Source organism: Myotis daubentonii, chromosome 12 (genome assembly GCF_963259705.1).
Source record: "Myotis daubentonii chromosome 12, mMyoDau2.1, whole genome shotgun sequence".
NCBI classification, from domain to species: domain Eukaryota; kingdom Metazoa; phylum Chordata; class Mammalia; order Chiroptera; family Vespertilionidae; genus Myotis; species Myotis daubentonii.
Window position 1 is genome coordinate 30,754,579 of NC_081851.1, and position 19,091 is coordinate 30,773,669.

General features: G+C 38.3%; 1 protein-coding gene across 3 annotated transcripts in view; it reads right to left on the reverse strand.

Annotated features, from left to right (window-relative positions):
• Nucleotides 1-19,091, reverse strand: part of CTNNA2 (catenin alpha 2) — a 1,136,278-nt gene that overhangs the window by 980,700 nt on the left and 136,487 nt on the right. For all 3 annotated transcript variants that reach the window (XM_059659311.1, XM_059659308.1, XM_059659310.1), the window contains exon 2: nucleotides 13,844-13,949. In XM_059659311.1, the coding sequence (XP_059515294.1) occupies nucleotides 13,844-13,945 (102 nt within the window). In that variant the 5' untranslated portion in view covers nucleotides 13,946-13,949. The remainder of the gene's footprint in view (nucleotides 1-13,843; nucleotides 13,950-19,091) is intronic.

Consider the following 19,091-nt stretch of genomic DNA (forward strand, 5'->3'; position numbering starts at 1 on the left):
CACACTCAAGGCAGGGTCGATGGGGAGGTTGCGGCGCCACCCCCTGTCACACACAGAGCAGGGCGGATCAGGGGGTTGCGACGCCGCCCTCTATCACCCACAGAGCAGGGCCGATCAGGCGGTTGGGGCGTCGCCACTCTCACACTCAGGGCAGGGCCGATGGGGAGGTTATGGCTCTACCCTGTCACACACAGAGCCGCAGGGCGATCAGGGGGTTTGGGCGCTGCCCCCTGTCACGCTGATCCTGGTGCCAGGAGGCCTCTCGGCTCCGCTGATCTCGGGGCTGGGAGGCATATTACCCTTTTACTATATAGGATAGAGGCCTGGTGCATGGGTGGGGCTGGCTGGTTTGCCCTGAAGGGTGTCCTGGATCAGGGTGGGGGTCCCCACTGGGGTGCCTGGCCAGCCTGGGTGAGGGGATGAGGGCTGTTTGCAGCTGGTCACACATCCTTCAGGGTGGGGGTCCCCACTGGGTTGCCTGGCCAGTCTGGGTGAGGGGCTGAGGGCTGAAGCTCCCAACTGCTCCCTTTTTTCTTTTTTTTTATTCTGGGGCAGCTTTAGCTCTGGCTCCAGGTCTGAGGCCTCTGCTGCTGAAAGCAGGTATCTGGTTTGTTTAGGTTTTATAATTGAAACACTGTATCAACTCCAGCTCTGAGATCCAGGCTCAGCTCGCTGAAAGCAGGTTTCTGGGGTTTTGTTTAGCTTCTATATTTGTTACAATGTTTCAAACTGCAGGCTCAGAGGCCGGCAAGGCAGGCGGGGAACGTTGGTTTCCTTCGTCACTGAAGCAAGCAAGCCTCATGTTAGTTTCAAGCTGTCTGGCTGCCGACCGCCATCTTGGCTGGCAGTTAATTTGCATATCGCCCTGATTAGCGAATGGGAAGGGTAGCAGTCGTACGCTAATTACCATGTTTCTCTTTTATTAGATAGGATAGTATTCTTTGTGTAAATATACCACAGCATTTTTATCCACTCCTCTACTGATGGGTACCTGGGGAGTTTCCAGATCTTAGCTATTGTAAATTGTGCTGCTATGAACATAGGGGTGCATCTATCCTTTCTGATTGGTGTTTCAGGTTTTTAGAGTATATTCCTAGAAGTGGGATCACTGGGTTTAATTGCAGTTCCATTTTTAATTTTTTAGGGAAACTCCATACTCTTCCATAGTACCAGTCTGCATTCCCACCAGCAGTGTACCAGGGTTCTCTTTTCTCCACATCCTCACCAGCTTTTTCCATTTGTTGATTTGTTGATGACAGCCATTCTCATAGGTTTAGTATTAATGTAAAAAAATGTGAAATAATATCTGAAAATCTATATCTATAGTTATTAAATATCATCCCCTATGTGTGTGGTTACCATCTGTGAGTTTGAAAATATAAATGATAATTCATGAAAGCCTCACAAAGTACAATACCCAGATACTCATAGTAAATGAATAGAATATGATAATGAATAGAATGAAGACAGAAAATAAAAATGAGAATACTAACCAGTCCCAAATCAAAAATCATTCACTAGCTCTGTCATTAACAAACTTACTATCTACTGATAGAGAGCAGTAGTTGCAAAAAAAAAAAAAAAAGAAGAAGAAGAAAAGAAAAAGAAACTAAATTTAGCACCCTTTCATTATCTATCTATAAAATTTGTCTGCGATGAGCTAAATGAGAAAACATATTACACAATTAAAATTTCAATAATGTTTAGCTGTTTTAAATTTATGACTATTTTATTGAACCACAGTGCCTAACCTTTCTGGGAAACATACTCATATGAAAAATAAAGTTTAGAAACCATTTAAAAATGTATAAGCCACCAAAATATTCTGAATATTTTAATAGGTGAGTGAAAATCATTTTTGTCATGCTGGAATGAGTCAGCTAAAGGGATTTTTTTCCTCATCTCTTTATAAAATTCCCCTAGGGAATGAAAACAAGCTTGAAAAGTTTCAGTCAACAGGGTAAATTGGTAGTTCTTGTTAAATAAGCCATTGAAAACTGCAGTTTAGAATAAAATTACCATCTCAGCCATTGCCACAGGGCTCCATAGCACATTTACAATAATAGCTATATTTTGTAATATCATATTCAAGTAATTCATATATCTTTTTCATTTTTAAATTTAACTAACATGCTGTGGGAAATCTTTAAAAAAAATCCAAGATTTCCCTTTCATGTTTCTATGCCCAGATAATAATATGACAACAATTATCAGTATTCAGGGTGATAAAGCACAAAATTACTAATAAAAAAAGATTGACCTGTAGAAATGACATTTTCCTAAGCCCATTAATTTTAAAAAATATACTTGTAAAAGGCAGTACAAGTTAATAAATAATTACAATTGAGTTGGTCCAAAAACACTATTTTAGCTCTGCTTAGCTTCAGGTTTTGCCTTAGTGAAGAGGAAGAGAGAGAGAGAGAGAGATTGATTCACATTAAATAAGGGCAGACCTGAGAAAAGAGAACCCAAGGAGAATTCTTGCATGTAAGGACATCGCTCCCTGAAAAGGACTCAGTGACAAGGTGTGGGATAAAGTTACAAGTGTAAGTGTTGCCAGTTTATTGATAATATCTAATGCCAATGGGATGAGTAGAATCAAGCACCTGGGGAGAAAATGAAGAAGAAACCAAAGAGGTGTCTCAAGACTAAGCCCCAAGAAACAGGAACATTTAAAGCCAAGGTAGGGAAACAAGACAAAGACTGAGAAAGCAGGGTCCTGAAGCCAAGATATCCAGGTTTCAGAAGGGCTGAAAGTTACCTCAGAATAAAAGAAAAACAGCTAGTCAGATTCTCCATTACTTTTCCTGGCCTTCCTTCCTTCTTAGTTGTGGGAAAATAGAGCATAGCTTTTGTACTCTCAGGCAGGCCTACTGACATGCCCTAATCCTTTATCTCAGACCTCTGACAAGTTTTAATTAGGTTGCTAGTTAAGGGGGCTCCCTAGTAAATGCAATTCTGTCACCTCCTAGGCATTCTGATGCTTGGTGTAATGGATTTGTTGGTCACCAGTTCAGATAAGGTTTCTGTATTGTCCAAATCAGTTATGAACAATTTTGTTTGCCAACCTCCCACAATTTCTCCCTTAAAATGTTGGTTTTAAAATGCATTAAGATTTTGTTAATTGTCCTATTCCTAGTACATAAAAATCGTTATTCTTCTTGGCATTACATTGATATTTAAATTTAGTTTTAACTTCTCTTTTTCCTATTTAAAGTAGTTGATAGAATTCACTGAGACAAAAAGTGCAAGAGGAAAAATACTTTTATGGCTCAGGTTTATTGCCAAACCGAATAAGAGTTATTGCTAAATTTGGGTATTCCCATGCACTTAGCCATCCAATAGGAAAAAATGGATTTTTATTTTAACTTACTCATTTGAATGTTAAAGAATGTGTTTAGGTTATGTTTGCATGTCAGTTGGTTTGGGCAAGAGGGAAGTGATGCAAACAAGTAAAGGTGCTAAATGCTGACTCTAGGAATACTTTGTTCACCTCTGCTTGCTCCTGTTCCTCTGTTTTATTGTTGGGAGCGCTCTCCTTCCCACACCTTCAGTTTATGCCTTTACCCTCTGACATTTCTCTCTGCACATTTTCTGTGGTTGATGTATTAGCCAACTGACCATATCAGTATTTTCAGCCCATGTTTTCCCAAGGAGCTACTACACAGTCTGATTCACGTTGGGCCTTTCATTGTGTGATCTAAGTCTCTCTTTTTTTTTCATCCGTAAATGGAGAAAAGAATTCTGACTTTGCCAGGTTGATGTAAATTCCTGGAAATAGTAGGGTGTTATCAGGAACATAGCAACTACTCAAGAAACACCAGGACTTTCCCCCTTTTCTCTTTAGAGATTCTAAATTCTCTGTGATCACTTCCCTCCTACTGGGGAAGAGCACCAGCTGAAACCAGAGCAAAAGGACAAGCAAAGACAATATGCTAATGAAAGAAATTTAGACAATTTAGTTCAGCAGCTTGGACCACTCCGATATGCAAGCCCCAAAGCATTACTTAGGAAAAGGAAACCAGGAATCGCCATAGCCGGTTTGACTCAGTGGATAGGCCTGTGGACTGAAGGGTCCCGGCTTCGATTCTGATCAAGGACACATACCTCGGTTGCAGGTTCCATCCCTGGCCCTGGTCGGGACAGCAACCAATCGATGTGTCTATCTCACATTGATGTTTCTCTCTGTGTGTCTCTCTCCCTCCCTTCTAGTCTCTCTAAAAATATCCTCGGGTGAGGAAGGAAGAAAGGAAGGAAGGAAGGAAGGAAGGAAGGAAGGAAGGAAGGAAGGAAGGAAGGAAGGAAGGAAGGGAGGGAGGGAGGGAGGGAGGGAGGGAGGGAGGGAGGGAGGGAGGGAGGGAGGGAGGGAGGAAGGAAGGGAGGAAGGAAAGGAGGGAGGGAGGAAAACACACACACACACACACACAAAAAAACAAAAAAAAACAAAACCAGGATTGGTGAGCTGAGCCTTAGTAAAATGTGAGGGAAACCCCACAACCTACTTTTTCATTAAGAGCAAGAAATTAATAAGTTGAGGTACTATGTAGAGCACTAATTTATTTTCCACTAAATGGAATTTGTCTTATTAGTATATCTTAAAAAATCACAGTGTTTAAAATAGGAATTATTGAAAGTAAATATGTTGATGGAAGGTAAGTTGTTGAGTCTTCGTTAATATAGTTAGCTTGAACTCTAAAACCATATCTTACTACTTAATTTTTGTTGTCCTATGCTAATGAAAAGAGAATACAGGCGGATGCAGCATGTTAACTGTGTGTATATCTATGTTTAACAAAGGTGAACTGATGCCATGGTGCAATCATTAGCTGTAATTTGCGTAGTTGGTCCTAAAGATGGAGAATTGACTCATCACATAGTCCATGGTGGTGAATGCCAAACACCCAGAGCTAGAGCAGTCACTACCACATTTACATATGATACAAGGATTTAATTTCATCAAAACATTATCCATCAAATTAATGTTAATTTCAATATTTGGGTTTTGTGATATTTTAGTATTTATTTTGTAAACTTCTTTATGAATAAACAGATGTGAATACCTAATGCCACATTTATACTATTTTACATTCACTCTAGGATTTGGAAGGGTTTTGTTTTGTTCTTAATTTTTTTGTTTAAAAGGGCTCTATACATTACTCAAGTAATGGCCAACACAGCTGGCCTCTTAACAAAGAGAGTATCACTACCATATGGTGGTAGACATCAAAATTTTGAACATAATCCCAATAGAGAAATTACCTTAACTCCAGACTATATACTAGTCAATTAAACTCTTATTTCAGAAGTGGCAAACACAGTTACTGCCGAACAATCTGCAATATGACCTCAATTGGAAGAAGTACTCCCAACATAATAGCTACTTCAGCTATATGGATCTACTGTGGGGAAAAAAAATTAAGAAATGTTTATATTAGGGGATAAAAACATTTTAAAACAATAAAATACTTTATAATCTTTCAATTAAATATTACTATATGTGATAAAGGTAAATTCCTAAATCAGCTCATTACTTGTTCTTAAATCTGTTTTGAATACACATTATTCTTTTCTTTAACAAGGAAAGATTCATAGGTTTTAAATAAAGTTATAGCATTTTATTTTTTTTAATATATTTTATTGATTTTTTACAGAGAGGAAGGGAGAGAGAGAGAGAGTTAGAAACATCGATGAGAGAGAAACATCAATCAGCTGCCTCCAGCACATCTCCCACTGGGGATGTGCCCTCAACCCAGATACATGCCCTTGACCGGAATCGAACCTGGGACCTTTCAGTCCGTAGGCCGACGCTCTATCCACTGAGCCAAACCGGTTTCAGCTAAAGTTATAGTATTTTAGATAGTTCATTCATCCACAAAAAAACCTGCTATTAAAAACAGATAAACCAAAACATTTTTTCATGCAAGAAAAATATTATCCAAAAATTAAAATGGGACTTGGTATAAAATAATTAAATAATAAAAGAAAAATACTTATAAATGGGTTAACCATGCTATACATAAAACTGTCAAAAAAAATAAACAAACTTAATGAAGTTCATATCATTTGCTTTTAGCGTATACTTTATTTGTCATACAATTTTAATCCTTTGATAAAGATGCATCAACAACTTATTGTATGTAACATTGTAGTATTACCATGGATACCATCCAAATGGGTACTAATCTTTGAAACTCATGAATTAAGCAAGAATTAAGGTAGTTCTCAATAGTGATATTACCTGGACAGGTGAATAAAAGGTACAATGAGACTTATTTTATAATTTAAGTTCTTTGGCAAATTCATAGATAAAATAATCCATTTTGTAAATTGTGTAAGAGAGTGTATGGTATAGGATATTAAGGCATATACTAGTTTAATTCTCACAGATTACTTCATTTCTGAGAATCCATTTATTTCTTGAATCATTTTAAGCTATAAATCTCCTGATTTTAAATCTAAATTTCCTGATTGCCTGATTATGAATGTACTAATAGATTTAACTATTGTTGTGAGTCACACACAGATGACTTCTTTCATAAGGAAGTATTATCAAAAGGGAAAGAATGTCAAGTTTTTTAAGCATAAAATTAAATTTTAAGATTTTGAAACCATACATTTAAGTATATAAAGTTCTAATTATTTAGCTTTTGAGATAATTAGTAACTTTTGACTAAAATTTAAAAAGACCTAATTATAGAAGTTACTAGAGCTTAACTTTATAGGGTCCCCTGGATATTACTCAAAATAATATTGGGAAGGATTAAAGAGAGCTCCTTTTCTTAGGAGTTTCCTTCCCCATCAGGCCAATTTAGAACAGTTCATTAAAGCGTTAATGGTATTTTTTTATCAGATGCTCATTATTATGTCTTAAGTTGCAGATTCATGAAATTCATATCATTTGCTTTTCTGTAAGGAAATAAGGAAGAAAATTCCAGCAAATTCTGTCCTATTATGATTATCTAAGCTTCATTAGCTTCCTAAAATGGTTAAAGTTGAATTCCCGATAATTTCAGAGGTTTCTACTTTAGTTATCTTTGAGTAAATATAAAATGCAAGTCATATTTTTTCTAAGTATGCATTAACTTTTTCTTATAAAAAATATCCAATGAATTTCTGTTATACATGGCACCTATTTTCTAATAACTGGAAAGTGATTACTATCAAGTGGTAAAGAACACTGCATTAAGAGTAAATCTGTATTACTATAAGAGTAGTAATAGTAATTCCCTAATCACTTTAATGCACCATCTCATATTATACCTTCAATAATCTCTTAAGGAACAGATTATTATTACCTATAATTTCTATTTAAGGGGAGATTAAGTAATCTATTCAAAATATCAGCATGAGTACTGTACTCACAATGAAGCCTCTTTGATTCCAAAGCCTATGCATTCATAATCTCTACTTCAATGAAAATAATTACAAAATTGCACATTTAAACAACTCCAAAGTTAATGTGCATTTCATATATGAAAAATAATTGGCCTTTTAAGATTTTTTCAATTACAAAATAATGTAATTGATCCTTGAACAACATGGGTCTTAGAAATTTTATTCTCTCCCCCTACAATCAAAAATCTGTGTATAACTTTTTACTTCCCCCCAAATTAAAGTGTCCCACTGTATCTCCAGGGGATTGGTTCCAGGACTTCCCAGATACCCAAATCTGGATATGCTCAAGTCTCCAATATAAAATGGCATAGATCAATGTATACAGCTGACTCTATATATCCATAATCCCCCACTGCAGATGGAAATGAGTATAGCTTTTTATTGAAAAAAAAATCCACATATAGGTGGAGAGTTGCAATTCAAACCTGCGTTGTTCAAGTGCCAGCTGTATTTTCCTGTTTTGATTTTTAGCTGATTTATATAAATGAAAACTATTTGTATATTTATCTTATATCTAGCCCCTTAACCCCATAATCATATTAATTTTAAACATATACAATCATATTATAAAAAAAAGGTTTTTATCTGTCCTAGTTTCAGATTTACATGGTACATTCCTTTATTTTAAAAGGATGGTCCTATTTCTATTTTGAGTTTTTATTACAAACTAGAGGCCCAGTGCACGAAAGGGTCCCTAGCAGCTGCTGGCAGATGGTCGGGTACTCTCTCCCTTCCCCTGGCCACCTGCCACCACTATCACTGCTGCTGGCCAGGGCCTCCCTGCCTTCCTGTGGATGTCTGCCACTACCACCAGCCAGGGCCTCCCTCCATTCCCCCGGCCAACCCTGCCACCTGGCCAACCCTGCGACCTGGTCGAACTCCCAGACGAACTCCCAGTCAAGGGGACAATTTGCATACTATGCTTTTATTATATAACAGCAACATTCTATCCTATGTAATAAAAGCCTAATAGGTCATCAGGCCATCCGTTCAACAAATAAAAGCATAATATGCTAATGATATGCTAAGGCTGCTCAACCACTCACTATGAGGTGCACTGACCATGAGGGGACAGTTGACCAGTCACTATGACGTGCATTGACCATCAGGGGAAGATGCTCTGAACAGTAGGTTAGCTTGCTGCTGGGGTCCGGCCTATTGGGACTGAACGAGACATGCCAGACACGCCCTGGAGTCCTCCTGCAGTCCCTCCACAGCTGGCCAACCTCCAGCCCTGATCGTGCACCAGTAGGATCCCTCAGCCTGGCCTGCACCCTCTTGCAATCTGGGACCCCTCGGGGGATGTCAGAGAGCTGGTTTCAGCCCGATCCCACAGGCCAGGCCAAGGGACCCCACTGGTGCACGAATTCATGCACCAGGCCTCTAGTTAATAGTATCATCTGTTGAGCTACTTAAGTAATTTTATTTTATTTCCCAATAATAGGCTATTATTATATTCCTTTAAAGAACTGCTATTTTTGTCATATATACTAGTATGCTGATCTCTTGATATATTGCTGAATGTTATTTACTCTATTTTATGTAGTTTCTTTTTTTTATTGAAACTCAAATATGAGATAAAACCATTATTATCCTTTAAAAATTTATTTTAAAATATGTTGAATTAGTAACATTAAAGTTATGATTCTTAAAATGATTAAAGAGTTATCTATCTTTTTCTATAATTGAAACAGTAGTATAAATACACTGTGATTATGAGTTCTTTAAATGTCTGATAATTCAGCTATGCATCCATCTGTTCTGATGTTTTTTTGATCACAGATCTTTAAAAAGCTTTCTAATACTTACTGGGTTATTTCAGCTTTGCACTCCTTCTTAAATAAATTTTGTTAATTTAAATTGTTATAGGAAATTATTCCCTTCCTCTGGGTTTTCATATTTCATTGGTGAAGAGTTGCATGTAATATTCTACTGTTTGTTTTCATTTCTCTTGTTCCCAAAGTTATTTCTGCTTTGTCATTTATAATCTTATATATTTTTACTCCATATATTTCCCACAATGTGTGCCTTGAGGAATGTTTATTGGCCATTTCAAAGAAAATCAAATATTGATTTTATTTAACTCTTTTAATGTTTGTATTCTAGTGATTCCAGTTTTCATTGTTATTAAATTCTTTCAATGTTTTTTTCTAATTTTTTAAGATAAGTCTTTAGTTTATTTTTATCATTTTTCTTAAATAACAAAGGCATTTAAGGCTAAAATTCTGTACTGAGCACAGCTCTTACTGGGTGTGTATATTTTGCCAGGAATAAATCACCTTTTTCATTAACATATATAGTTTATAATTTCCCTTTGATTCTAAGAGTTATCTGAAAATCTTTCTTGGCCCTGACTAAGTGGCTCAGTTGGTAAGAGCATCGTTCCCATACACTAATAATCAACCAATGAATGCATAAATGGTTGGAGCAACGAATCAATGTTTCTCTCTTTCTCCCTAAAATAATTTTTAAAAGAGTCTTTCTTAATTTCCTAATTTTTTAAAAACATATTTTTATTTTATTGATTTCAGAAAGAAAGGAAGAGGGAGAGAGATGGAAACATCAATGATAAGAGAGAATCATTAATAGGCTGCCTCTTGCCCCCTCCTGGGGATTGAGCCTTCAACCCGACCATGTGTGTCTTGATCGGAAATAGAACTGTGACCTCCTGGTTCATGGGTCAACATTCAACAAATGAATCATAACAACCAGGCTTAATTTCCTATTTTTTTAATAAAGTTGCCCAGGAAGTGTTTTAGTTTCCTAATAATTACTATCGTGGAATGTGGCCTATTACAAAGCTTAATTTTTTGAATTAAAAAAAAAAAAAATTCAGGCATCTTTTCCAAAGACTTACATTTCCTAAGATAAGTCTCTCCTCATTTGAAATTTTGTGATTTCTATCTATATATACATATATAAATGCCTAAGCAACAATCCGAACATTCGAATGGTAGCTATGACACACACTGACCACCAAGGGCAGACGCTCAATGCACAGGCATAGAAACATGGAACAAACTGATGAATCGCAGAGAGAAGTGGGGAGGAGGTTGCAGGGGAAGAGATTAACCAAAGATCTTATATGCATACTAGAGGCCCAGTGCAACATCATAAGATAAATATGCAATCTCATATACATGATGATCATAATAATAAAAATAATTTGCTTTTTTAAATACTTATCAATTCCTGGTGTCATTTTCTTATAACAGTAAAGAAATTTTACTAAGAACCCCTTAACTACTGATGTTTATTACCTCCCTTATCCATCTTTATCAGACACTGCAGGATAGATAGCTACAAGGCACATTGTGTCACAGAATATTGATATAAACTTTATTCAATTTCATAAAGTTGTATGAATGTAAGGGTGTGTGTGTTTGATACAAATAGAAACTTGGTTTTAATTTTTTTTCTGCCCACATTTGGCTTTAAATGTTGACCGTGTACTTTATCTATAATAATAAAAGCATAATATGCTAATTAGACTGAACATCCTTCCAGATGACCTTCTGGAGGAAGCCAGGGCTGCGAGGGAAGCTTGGGTCCCAGGTGACTGCTGGCGGCCGGAGGGGAGCCCGGGTCCAAGGTACCATAGGGAAGCCGGTGCCAGCAGCCAGGGGAAGGAAGGCCTATGCTTATACAAATTTTGAGCACTGGGCCTCTAGTATCTAATATTTTGTGATCATATATCCTCCAGGGATCATCACCTAAGGTTACATTTCAGGGAAGGAAATGTGTAGTATTGATAGCACAGCCATTATATTATGGGTAAATAATATAGAGAGAAGCCATCTTAACAATTATATTTTTGAAAGAATGACTCTGTTTTAATCAGGGTAGGAACACTAGGAAGAAACATAAACCATTTAGATATCAGGAAATATTGGAGGAATGTTAAGACCAGTTATAGTGCTAAGTCACTGTGTAAAATGTAGTAAGCATTTTAAGCATTCTATTACATTAAGTGAACAAATATAAATTAGCTTACTGTCCTTACTATTAATAAATATTTAATGCATTGTCTGCATCTGACAGAAGACTTGTAAATAATTGGACTGAAAAATACATGGAAAAGACAACAATTTTTAATTTTTAATCTTAGATTTGCTACTATTTAGATAAGCTAAGAACAAAACCAAAGTAAAAATAAATGTAAAAATGTTAAGAAATAAAATTAAGTTTAAATTGTAATAAAACATACATGTCCTGAAACATTTTACAAGGCTTATAATAAATGTGTATTTAAGAAGACACTTAAAAAGTTCTAGTAGCCCTAACTGGTTTGGCTCAGTGGATAGAGTGTCAGCCTGTGGACTGAAGGGTCCCAGGCTCGATTCCAGTCAGGGCATGTACCTTGGTTGCGGGCACATCCCCAGTAGGGAATGTGTAGGAGGCAGCTGATCGATGTTTCTCTCTCATCGATGTTTCTAACTCTCTATCCCTCTCCCCTCCTCTCTGTAAAAATCCAATATATATTTTTAAAAAAGTTCTAGTATTCTCTCAGTGAATGGGAGGCATATAGGTTCTTAGTAAAGTCTTTTTACAAGGCCTCTGAAAAAAAAAATGTTTCTGACAAGATAACTAAACACAGTTTGAGCATTGTCCGTTTAAAGAATAAATTTAATAATCTTGAAAAAAAATTGGGATACACATACAATGGAATATTATGCAGCTTTTAAGAAGACAAATCCTGCCATTTATGCCAAAATAAATGGACCCGAAGGGCATTATGGACCCGGAAGACAAATACCATGTGATAACACATTTCATATATGAGGAATCTAAAATAGTCAAACTTACTGAAGCAAAGAATAAAATGGTGGTTTCAAGGGGCTGGGGAGAGAGGGAAAGAGGTAGGGCCTAGGTTACAGGCCACAAGGTTTCAGTGATACCAAGGAAATAATTTCTGAATATACTATACAGAATAGTGCCTATAGCTAATAATACCATATACTTAAAATTTGCTAAGAGAGTAGATCTTATATTGTGCTCTTACCACCAAACATCAACAACAACAAAGAAGAAACAAAGAAGTGGTGTATATGTTTATGGCCTTGATGGTGGTACTGGTTCCACAGGTGTACACTTAACTCATCAAATTGCACAGATAAAATATGTACAGCTTTTTATGTCAATCATAACTCAATAAATTGTTTTATTTAAAAAATTAAGTTTATGTATAATAAATACTCTGCTTACCCACTCTATATTCACTCATATTCTTTTCACTAATTTATGCAATATTGGCTTATGGCTAGTATGAGTCTAACTGTATAACCATAAAAAAATAAAAATGGAAAATATATTGACTCAACATTTACTTTATGCCAGGCATTATGTTTTAATTATTGCAGAAAGGATGTAATTTGGGGGGTGGAGGTGCCAGAGGGCAGGCTATATATAATAAACTGAATAGTTACCCACAGAGATGTCCATGTTACTCTGGGCTATCTGAGTGAGTCCAATGCAAGCATGCCAGTCCTTATAAGAGGAAGGGAGGAGGAGATATGAGGACAGAATCATAGGTCACAGTCAGAGGCAGATTTAAAGATGCTACATTGCTGGCTTAAAACATGGAGAAAACAGCCAAAGAAGCCATGTGGCCTCTAGAAACTAGGAAAGAGAAGAAAACGGATTTTCTGCTGGAGCCTCTGGAAGAAATGCAGCCCTAAACCTTGGTTTACGGACTTCTGGCCTCAAGAACCATAAAAAAATAAACTTGTAAAGCTTTAAACCACCACGTTTATGGTACTTCACTATATAGCAGCTATGGAAAACCAATATGAAAGGCCTCTACTTAATTTAGGATAATATTTCTCAAAAAAATGTACCATAAAAATCTTGAATTTTTTACATTAATACATTACTGAGTTAATATAGGAAAGAATGCACTTCACAAGACACAAAAGTCAACTTTTAAAAATTAACAATCCTGAGAATGTGTCTTCCATTGACAGTCATCAGCAATGTGACAACTGTGACAACACAAAAATGGAATATATCAGCATTCCAGCATGATGCATCCTCCCTCGTAAACTAGAGCAAAAGCAACTCAGCAAGTAATCTTTGCTCTGGAGCAGTCGATACAGCTCTTCCGAACTGTGCACCAGCATCCACAAGTATGCTAAGAATGGCTTATTTAGACTGTGAACCATTACTTCCAATGAGAGTCCCCTTCACCAAGCCCCCCTCTTTAATTATCTCATCAACTTAATTTAAAAAATCATGTGAAGGGTTTTTTTAAAGGCACTTGGAATCCCGTTGCGCGCTAAAATTGTCCACAGTTCAGGCAGTAATACACATTAAGTAACCAGCAGTACAGCATGATTTATTCCCTCCTAAGGGTTTCTAAGGTCTGTGTAGAGTCATGATATGCATGTGCACCTGTCACAATGGGAACATACACACATGTCACCGTAAAGTGTTTTTGCACATCCCTTACCTGTGTGACAAGCGGCTCCAGTAGCCTCTCCACTGTGAGCGTCCGGATTTCCAAACTCTTGGGGTCCCATTTTAAAATGATAGGTGACGTGGCCGAAGTCATCTCCCTGTGGAGACGCAACTTGTCAGTTCGATATAATGATCACGGAAAGAATCTGTTACCATGGGGATTCAAAATGAATAATTCACCAAAACTCTGAACATACTTGCAGATTATCTGTCTGGTCCAGACATGTCAAGGTAGAGGTGGGGAACTCAGAACCAGAACTGGGTGAGGTGGTGATGCTAGAATCCGATTAGAAACTGAAGGCTCCTGGAGGCATCTGTAAGTACTAGTGGCCTGGTGCACAAAATTCATGCACATTAAAAGGGAGTTAATTAGAGGAAATGTTTTAATACAGTTGGGCCTTGACTTACGAGTTTAATTCGTTCTGAGACCGAGCTCATTAAGGAGCTGGTTAACTCAAATTACTCTATCAACTCAATGCAAAAAATCAGCCGAGAGACAGCTGGTATCTCAAAAAACTCGTTAGTTGGGACACTCGTAAGTCAAGTCCCCACTGTCCTGTTATTTGCCCTTTCTTTACAATAGAAGTATCAGAGATGAAAGAAAATTAGTAAAATGTATATGAAAATCTTCCTCCTGTCAGAGTCTGGGGCATGCCATGGGACCCAAAGTCAAGTCCTCGCCCACTCGCATGCACCTCGAAATTGAGCGAGACCAGACCCAGCCAGCCCCACGCCCATTGGGCAAGATCCAGGCCCGGCCAGCTCCACCCCCATCAAGCCCCGCTGGGCGGGGGGCACAGCCTCAGGTCTCCTGGTCTGGCGCCAGGGCGGGGGTGTGTGGCCTGAGGTCCCCCATCAAGCCCCACCAGGTGTGGGGTGCAGCCTATGGTCTCCCTGCCCCGACCCAGAGGCACGCAGCCTCAGGTCCCTGCTGATCGCTCATTAAGGCTCATTACAGGAACCCTGCCTCCAATGTGGATGCAGCCATCTTGTGATGGTGTGACAGAGTGAGGGTCATTTTGCATATCACCTCTTTATTACATAGGATTAGACACACTGACACTGACATAATTTACTCATCCAATACTTAGTACACATATCCATGCATGCTGGAAAAGACTTGGACCTTGTCCGGGAGTAGCTTATGATCTCAAGGTAGAGAGATAACCAATGTGGGCAAAAACTATGACTCAGTGTGACTCACATTGTAATCAGGGAATACAGAAAGGGCTATGGGAGAACTGAGAAAGGGATTACTAAAGTCACTCTGAGGAGACCAAGGGTTTCAGGAAGCACTGTAAATGCATCGTGATCACCAGATGAGGGACCCCATGTCATAACGAAAGGCTGCTTTGTTTTCTTCACATCATAACTGGCCACTGGGAGGATTATATTCCCGGTGACAGCTGAGTTTCATTCCCTTCATAGGAAAGATATCTTGCAAACGAGTGGCAATAGCTCTGAAATAGGTTCATACTATTTAACTGCTCTCTGATTACCCACTGCATTTACATTCTTGTCTCATAAAATTAGTGTCCAATCAGGTTATTCATTTCATTCTAAAGCACTCTTCTCCTAAGTACCACTGATATGCAGGTAGCAGCTTTGCACATATCAAGCACAAAATATGGTCCTGGCCCCAATAGAATCAATTATGCATTCTATCAGGTGTGCCTCTCATCGAGAAATTGACAGCTCTATGCTAAATATATTTCAGCAGCTAACCACTGGACATGCAACCTTAAACTGAACAAACTGAAACTGAAGCATTTGCTTTAATACCACCATAAATCAAACTGTTCACAGCTGTTCTCTTCTTTTGAATCAATGTCTCCACTGAATTCCATCCTTATAAATCAATACGGATGATTATTTCTATTCAAATTAACACTACAAAGAAGGCCTATCACCACAGGCACATGCCTCTTTCCGCCCTGCTACAGCAAATCCTTTTGCAAACAGGCCCAACAAATTGCTTCAGGGGGAAAAAGAAAAGGCAAAAACACAGTGTGCTGCTATTTTACTTCTCTCCAAATGCCATGTTTTAAATAAACTGAGGGTAGCGATCCAACCTATAGACCGATTTAGATGTGGGTTCCTTCACAACTACAATAGTTGGCACTGCTATGCTGCCTGTCCTCCAAAAACCTGAAATATTTTATATATTTCCCATTCACACTACCAACTGCAATCTAGCAGCTCTGGTAGGCACATCATTCTGCTGCTGGCCAGCACACCTCCCTGTGCCGTGGCAGCATGAAGGTGCCAGAGGCTTTCTGCAGATACAGACTATTTCATCTTGGACGAAGCCAGATGTAAGTGGTCTTGGTCCCATTATTTACGACGCAGTTACTGCCAAGTTTCTGGAGAGGGTCCCTGAAAACTTTTTTCAATCTCTGCTAGAATAATGCATGGCATAATAATGATGCTCAAGAAAGTCACTAGTCGTGAAAATATTTTAACATGATAGGAAAGACTGTAGAGAAGTGCAGTTATAACATGGGTAAGCGTATGTGTATAATCTGGTAGACCAGGGAAGACACACAAAATCTTTTCTGGATGCTCCAAGGCATAACTCTGAATCAATGACACACAAGAAAATGCAGAGGAGAGTAACAAAAAAGCTGCGGCAACCACATCGGACACTAATCTAGCATATATCAAGGAGAAATGGGAGACATTGAAGAAAAACCATCAGCCAACTGTAAGCCAAGAAGCAGAGTTAGACAGAGCCTTGAGTTCTGAGGTCACAGAGGTCTTATAAACCTAAAAAATGAAAGGACAACGCTTACCAGGCAAATCACTTGACTTAATTTATTCCTTTGGGGATCAATCTTTTCAGTCCTTTCTTGTGACAAAGATAAAATTTAATAGCAAATGGCAAGGAAAAGTTATATGGTATTCACTTGTTGAAGGAGAAAACCTAGTCATAGAAACTTTTAAATGCCTTTTTCTAGTCATGCAGTTTTGATATGGTTTGGACTAAAACTAAAATTCTTTCTCTACCCCATTTATTTTTAAATGGGGTTTTGGTTTAATACTCAAATTAGCAAACATAAAAGTACAGCGTGGAGGGGGGACTGCACAATCTCTACCTCTAAACCCAAAAGGTTGATATTTAAGATCCCCACTGATTGCCTCTCAGGAACATCTTAGCCTCCTGTCAGCTACCGAGCATGAGGTGGAGGACGGTAGGAAGCTCCTTAGGCTGCAACATTTGAGTTGGTATAATCCTTGCAATCTGCTCTTTCTAGAAGTACTTGTGCCCTGCTACTTTGGGCACACGATTTCTACTGCACGTGTTAGACCTTGTATTAGAAATATTTCTCCATCAAAGCCTTCAGCCAATTAAAATTGTATAAAAGCAGAATAAAATTAATTCCATTCCCAGTTAGGTATCATAAACATAGTCTGCCAGATTAACCCAAGGATGATCTTTGCTTCTAGAGCAAGAACAAGGACAAAGGACAAGAGAGAAGAGAAAAAAAAAAATCAAATATCCTCTAGAGCAGTGGTTCTCAACCTTCCTAATGCCACGACCCTTTAATACAGTTCCTCATGTTGTGGTGACCCCCCAACCATAAAATTATTTTCGTTGCTACTACATAACTGTAATTTTGCTACTGTTATGAATCATAATGTAAATATCTGATATGCAGGATATATTTTCATTGTTACAAATTGAACATATTTAAAGCATAGTGATGAATCACAAAACAATATGTAATTATATATGTGTTTTCCGATGGTCTTAGGCAGCCCCTGTGAAAGGGTTGTTCGACCCCCAAAGGGGTCGCGACACACAGGTTGAGAACCACTGCTCTAGAGCAAAGAAATGGGCAATTGCAGTCAGTAAGCAGAAATGACAGGTTGGTATATGGCCCCCATGACAAGCATACACAAGATCACTGACTCCCAGCCAGGAATGTCATCCCACTTATGCTTTCAGGACTTATAAATTATGAAGGGCAAGGAAAACACATCAGCTTTTAAAGTACATCCGATGGTTCTTCAGTAAACAGTCACTCCCTCCCCTGTCTCTCATCTCCAAGAGAAGAGAATCCTTCCTCATCCCATTATATTGAGCTTTGGCCAATGGAATTTTAGGAAATATGATGTAAGCGGGTGTTTAAACAGGCTTTCTTGGTTAGAGGTGCCCTCTTCTACCATGACAGTCACAGATAGCTCCTTGGTCCAAAAAGGAAGAAAGGCAAGGGAAGCTACTCCTATCCAATCTGAAGCTGGAGCCAAGCCCAGCTGAGCTAAGGCTGGTCAGCCAGCTCCCCATCAAACCAAAGACGTGGGATCAATAAATAAATGTTTATTGTTGTATGGCACTGGGATTTTTGTCATTACCTATTATTCAGCAACAGATACACAATATGTCAGCTAGACTTTTGTTTGAACCAAAGCCCTACAATTTATCACCTCTGTGATGTTGCCCAAATTACCTACCTTTTCTGAGCCTCAGTTTTCTCAAATGGAAAATTATGGTAAGTACTAGAGGCCCGATGCATGAAATTCATGCAAAAGTAGGCCTTCTTTCCCCTGGCTGCCGGCACTGGCTTCCCACTGGCACCAGGGACCTGGGCTTCCCTCGCAGCCCTGGCTTCATCCAGAAGGACTTCTGGTCTAATTAGCATATTATGCTTTTATTATTATAGATTCTAAGTCTAAATAACTTCATGGAAAGGAAACATTTCTGGAAATATTAGGTATTATGATTATTGTTATTATTTTCCATAACTTAAGTGTCTTTTTACAATGCTTTATCTCTAGGAGTAATAAGGAAACACCTATTAAAAATAGATGTCCATAGTTTATACTCCTCTATGTGAAACAACCAAATTGACTCCCATGAGAAAGCGAGAGAACACATCATTTCATTTTTCTACAGAGGCAATGACACTGAAAGGAACCAAAGTTTTGCCTCGCCAAAATGTGCCTTTTGGGGTATTGATTTTACTATTTTTAAAATATGTTTTTATTGATTTCAGAGAGGAAGGGAGAGGGAGAGAGAGATAGAAACACCAGCGATGAGAGGAAATCATTGATGGGCTGCGTCCTGCATGGCCCACACTGGAAATCCAGGCTGCAACCTGGGCATGTGCCCTGACAAAGACCTGAACCTTGACCTCCTGGTTCATAGGTCAACACTCAAACACTGAGCCATGTTGGCCAGGCAGGAAATTGATTTTAAGCTGGTTATTATGAAACAAAAGACTCCCAAAGAACCTTTG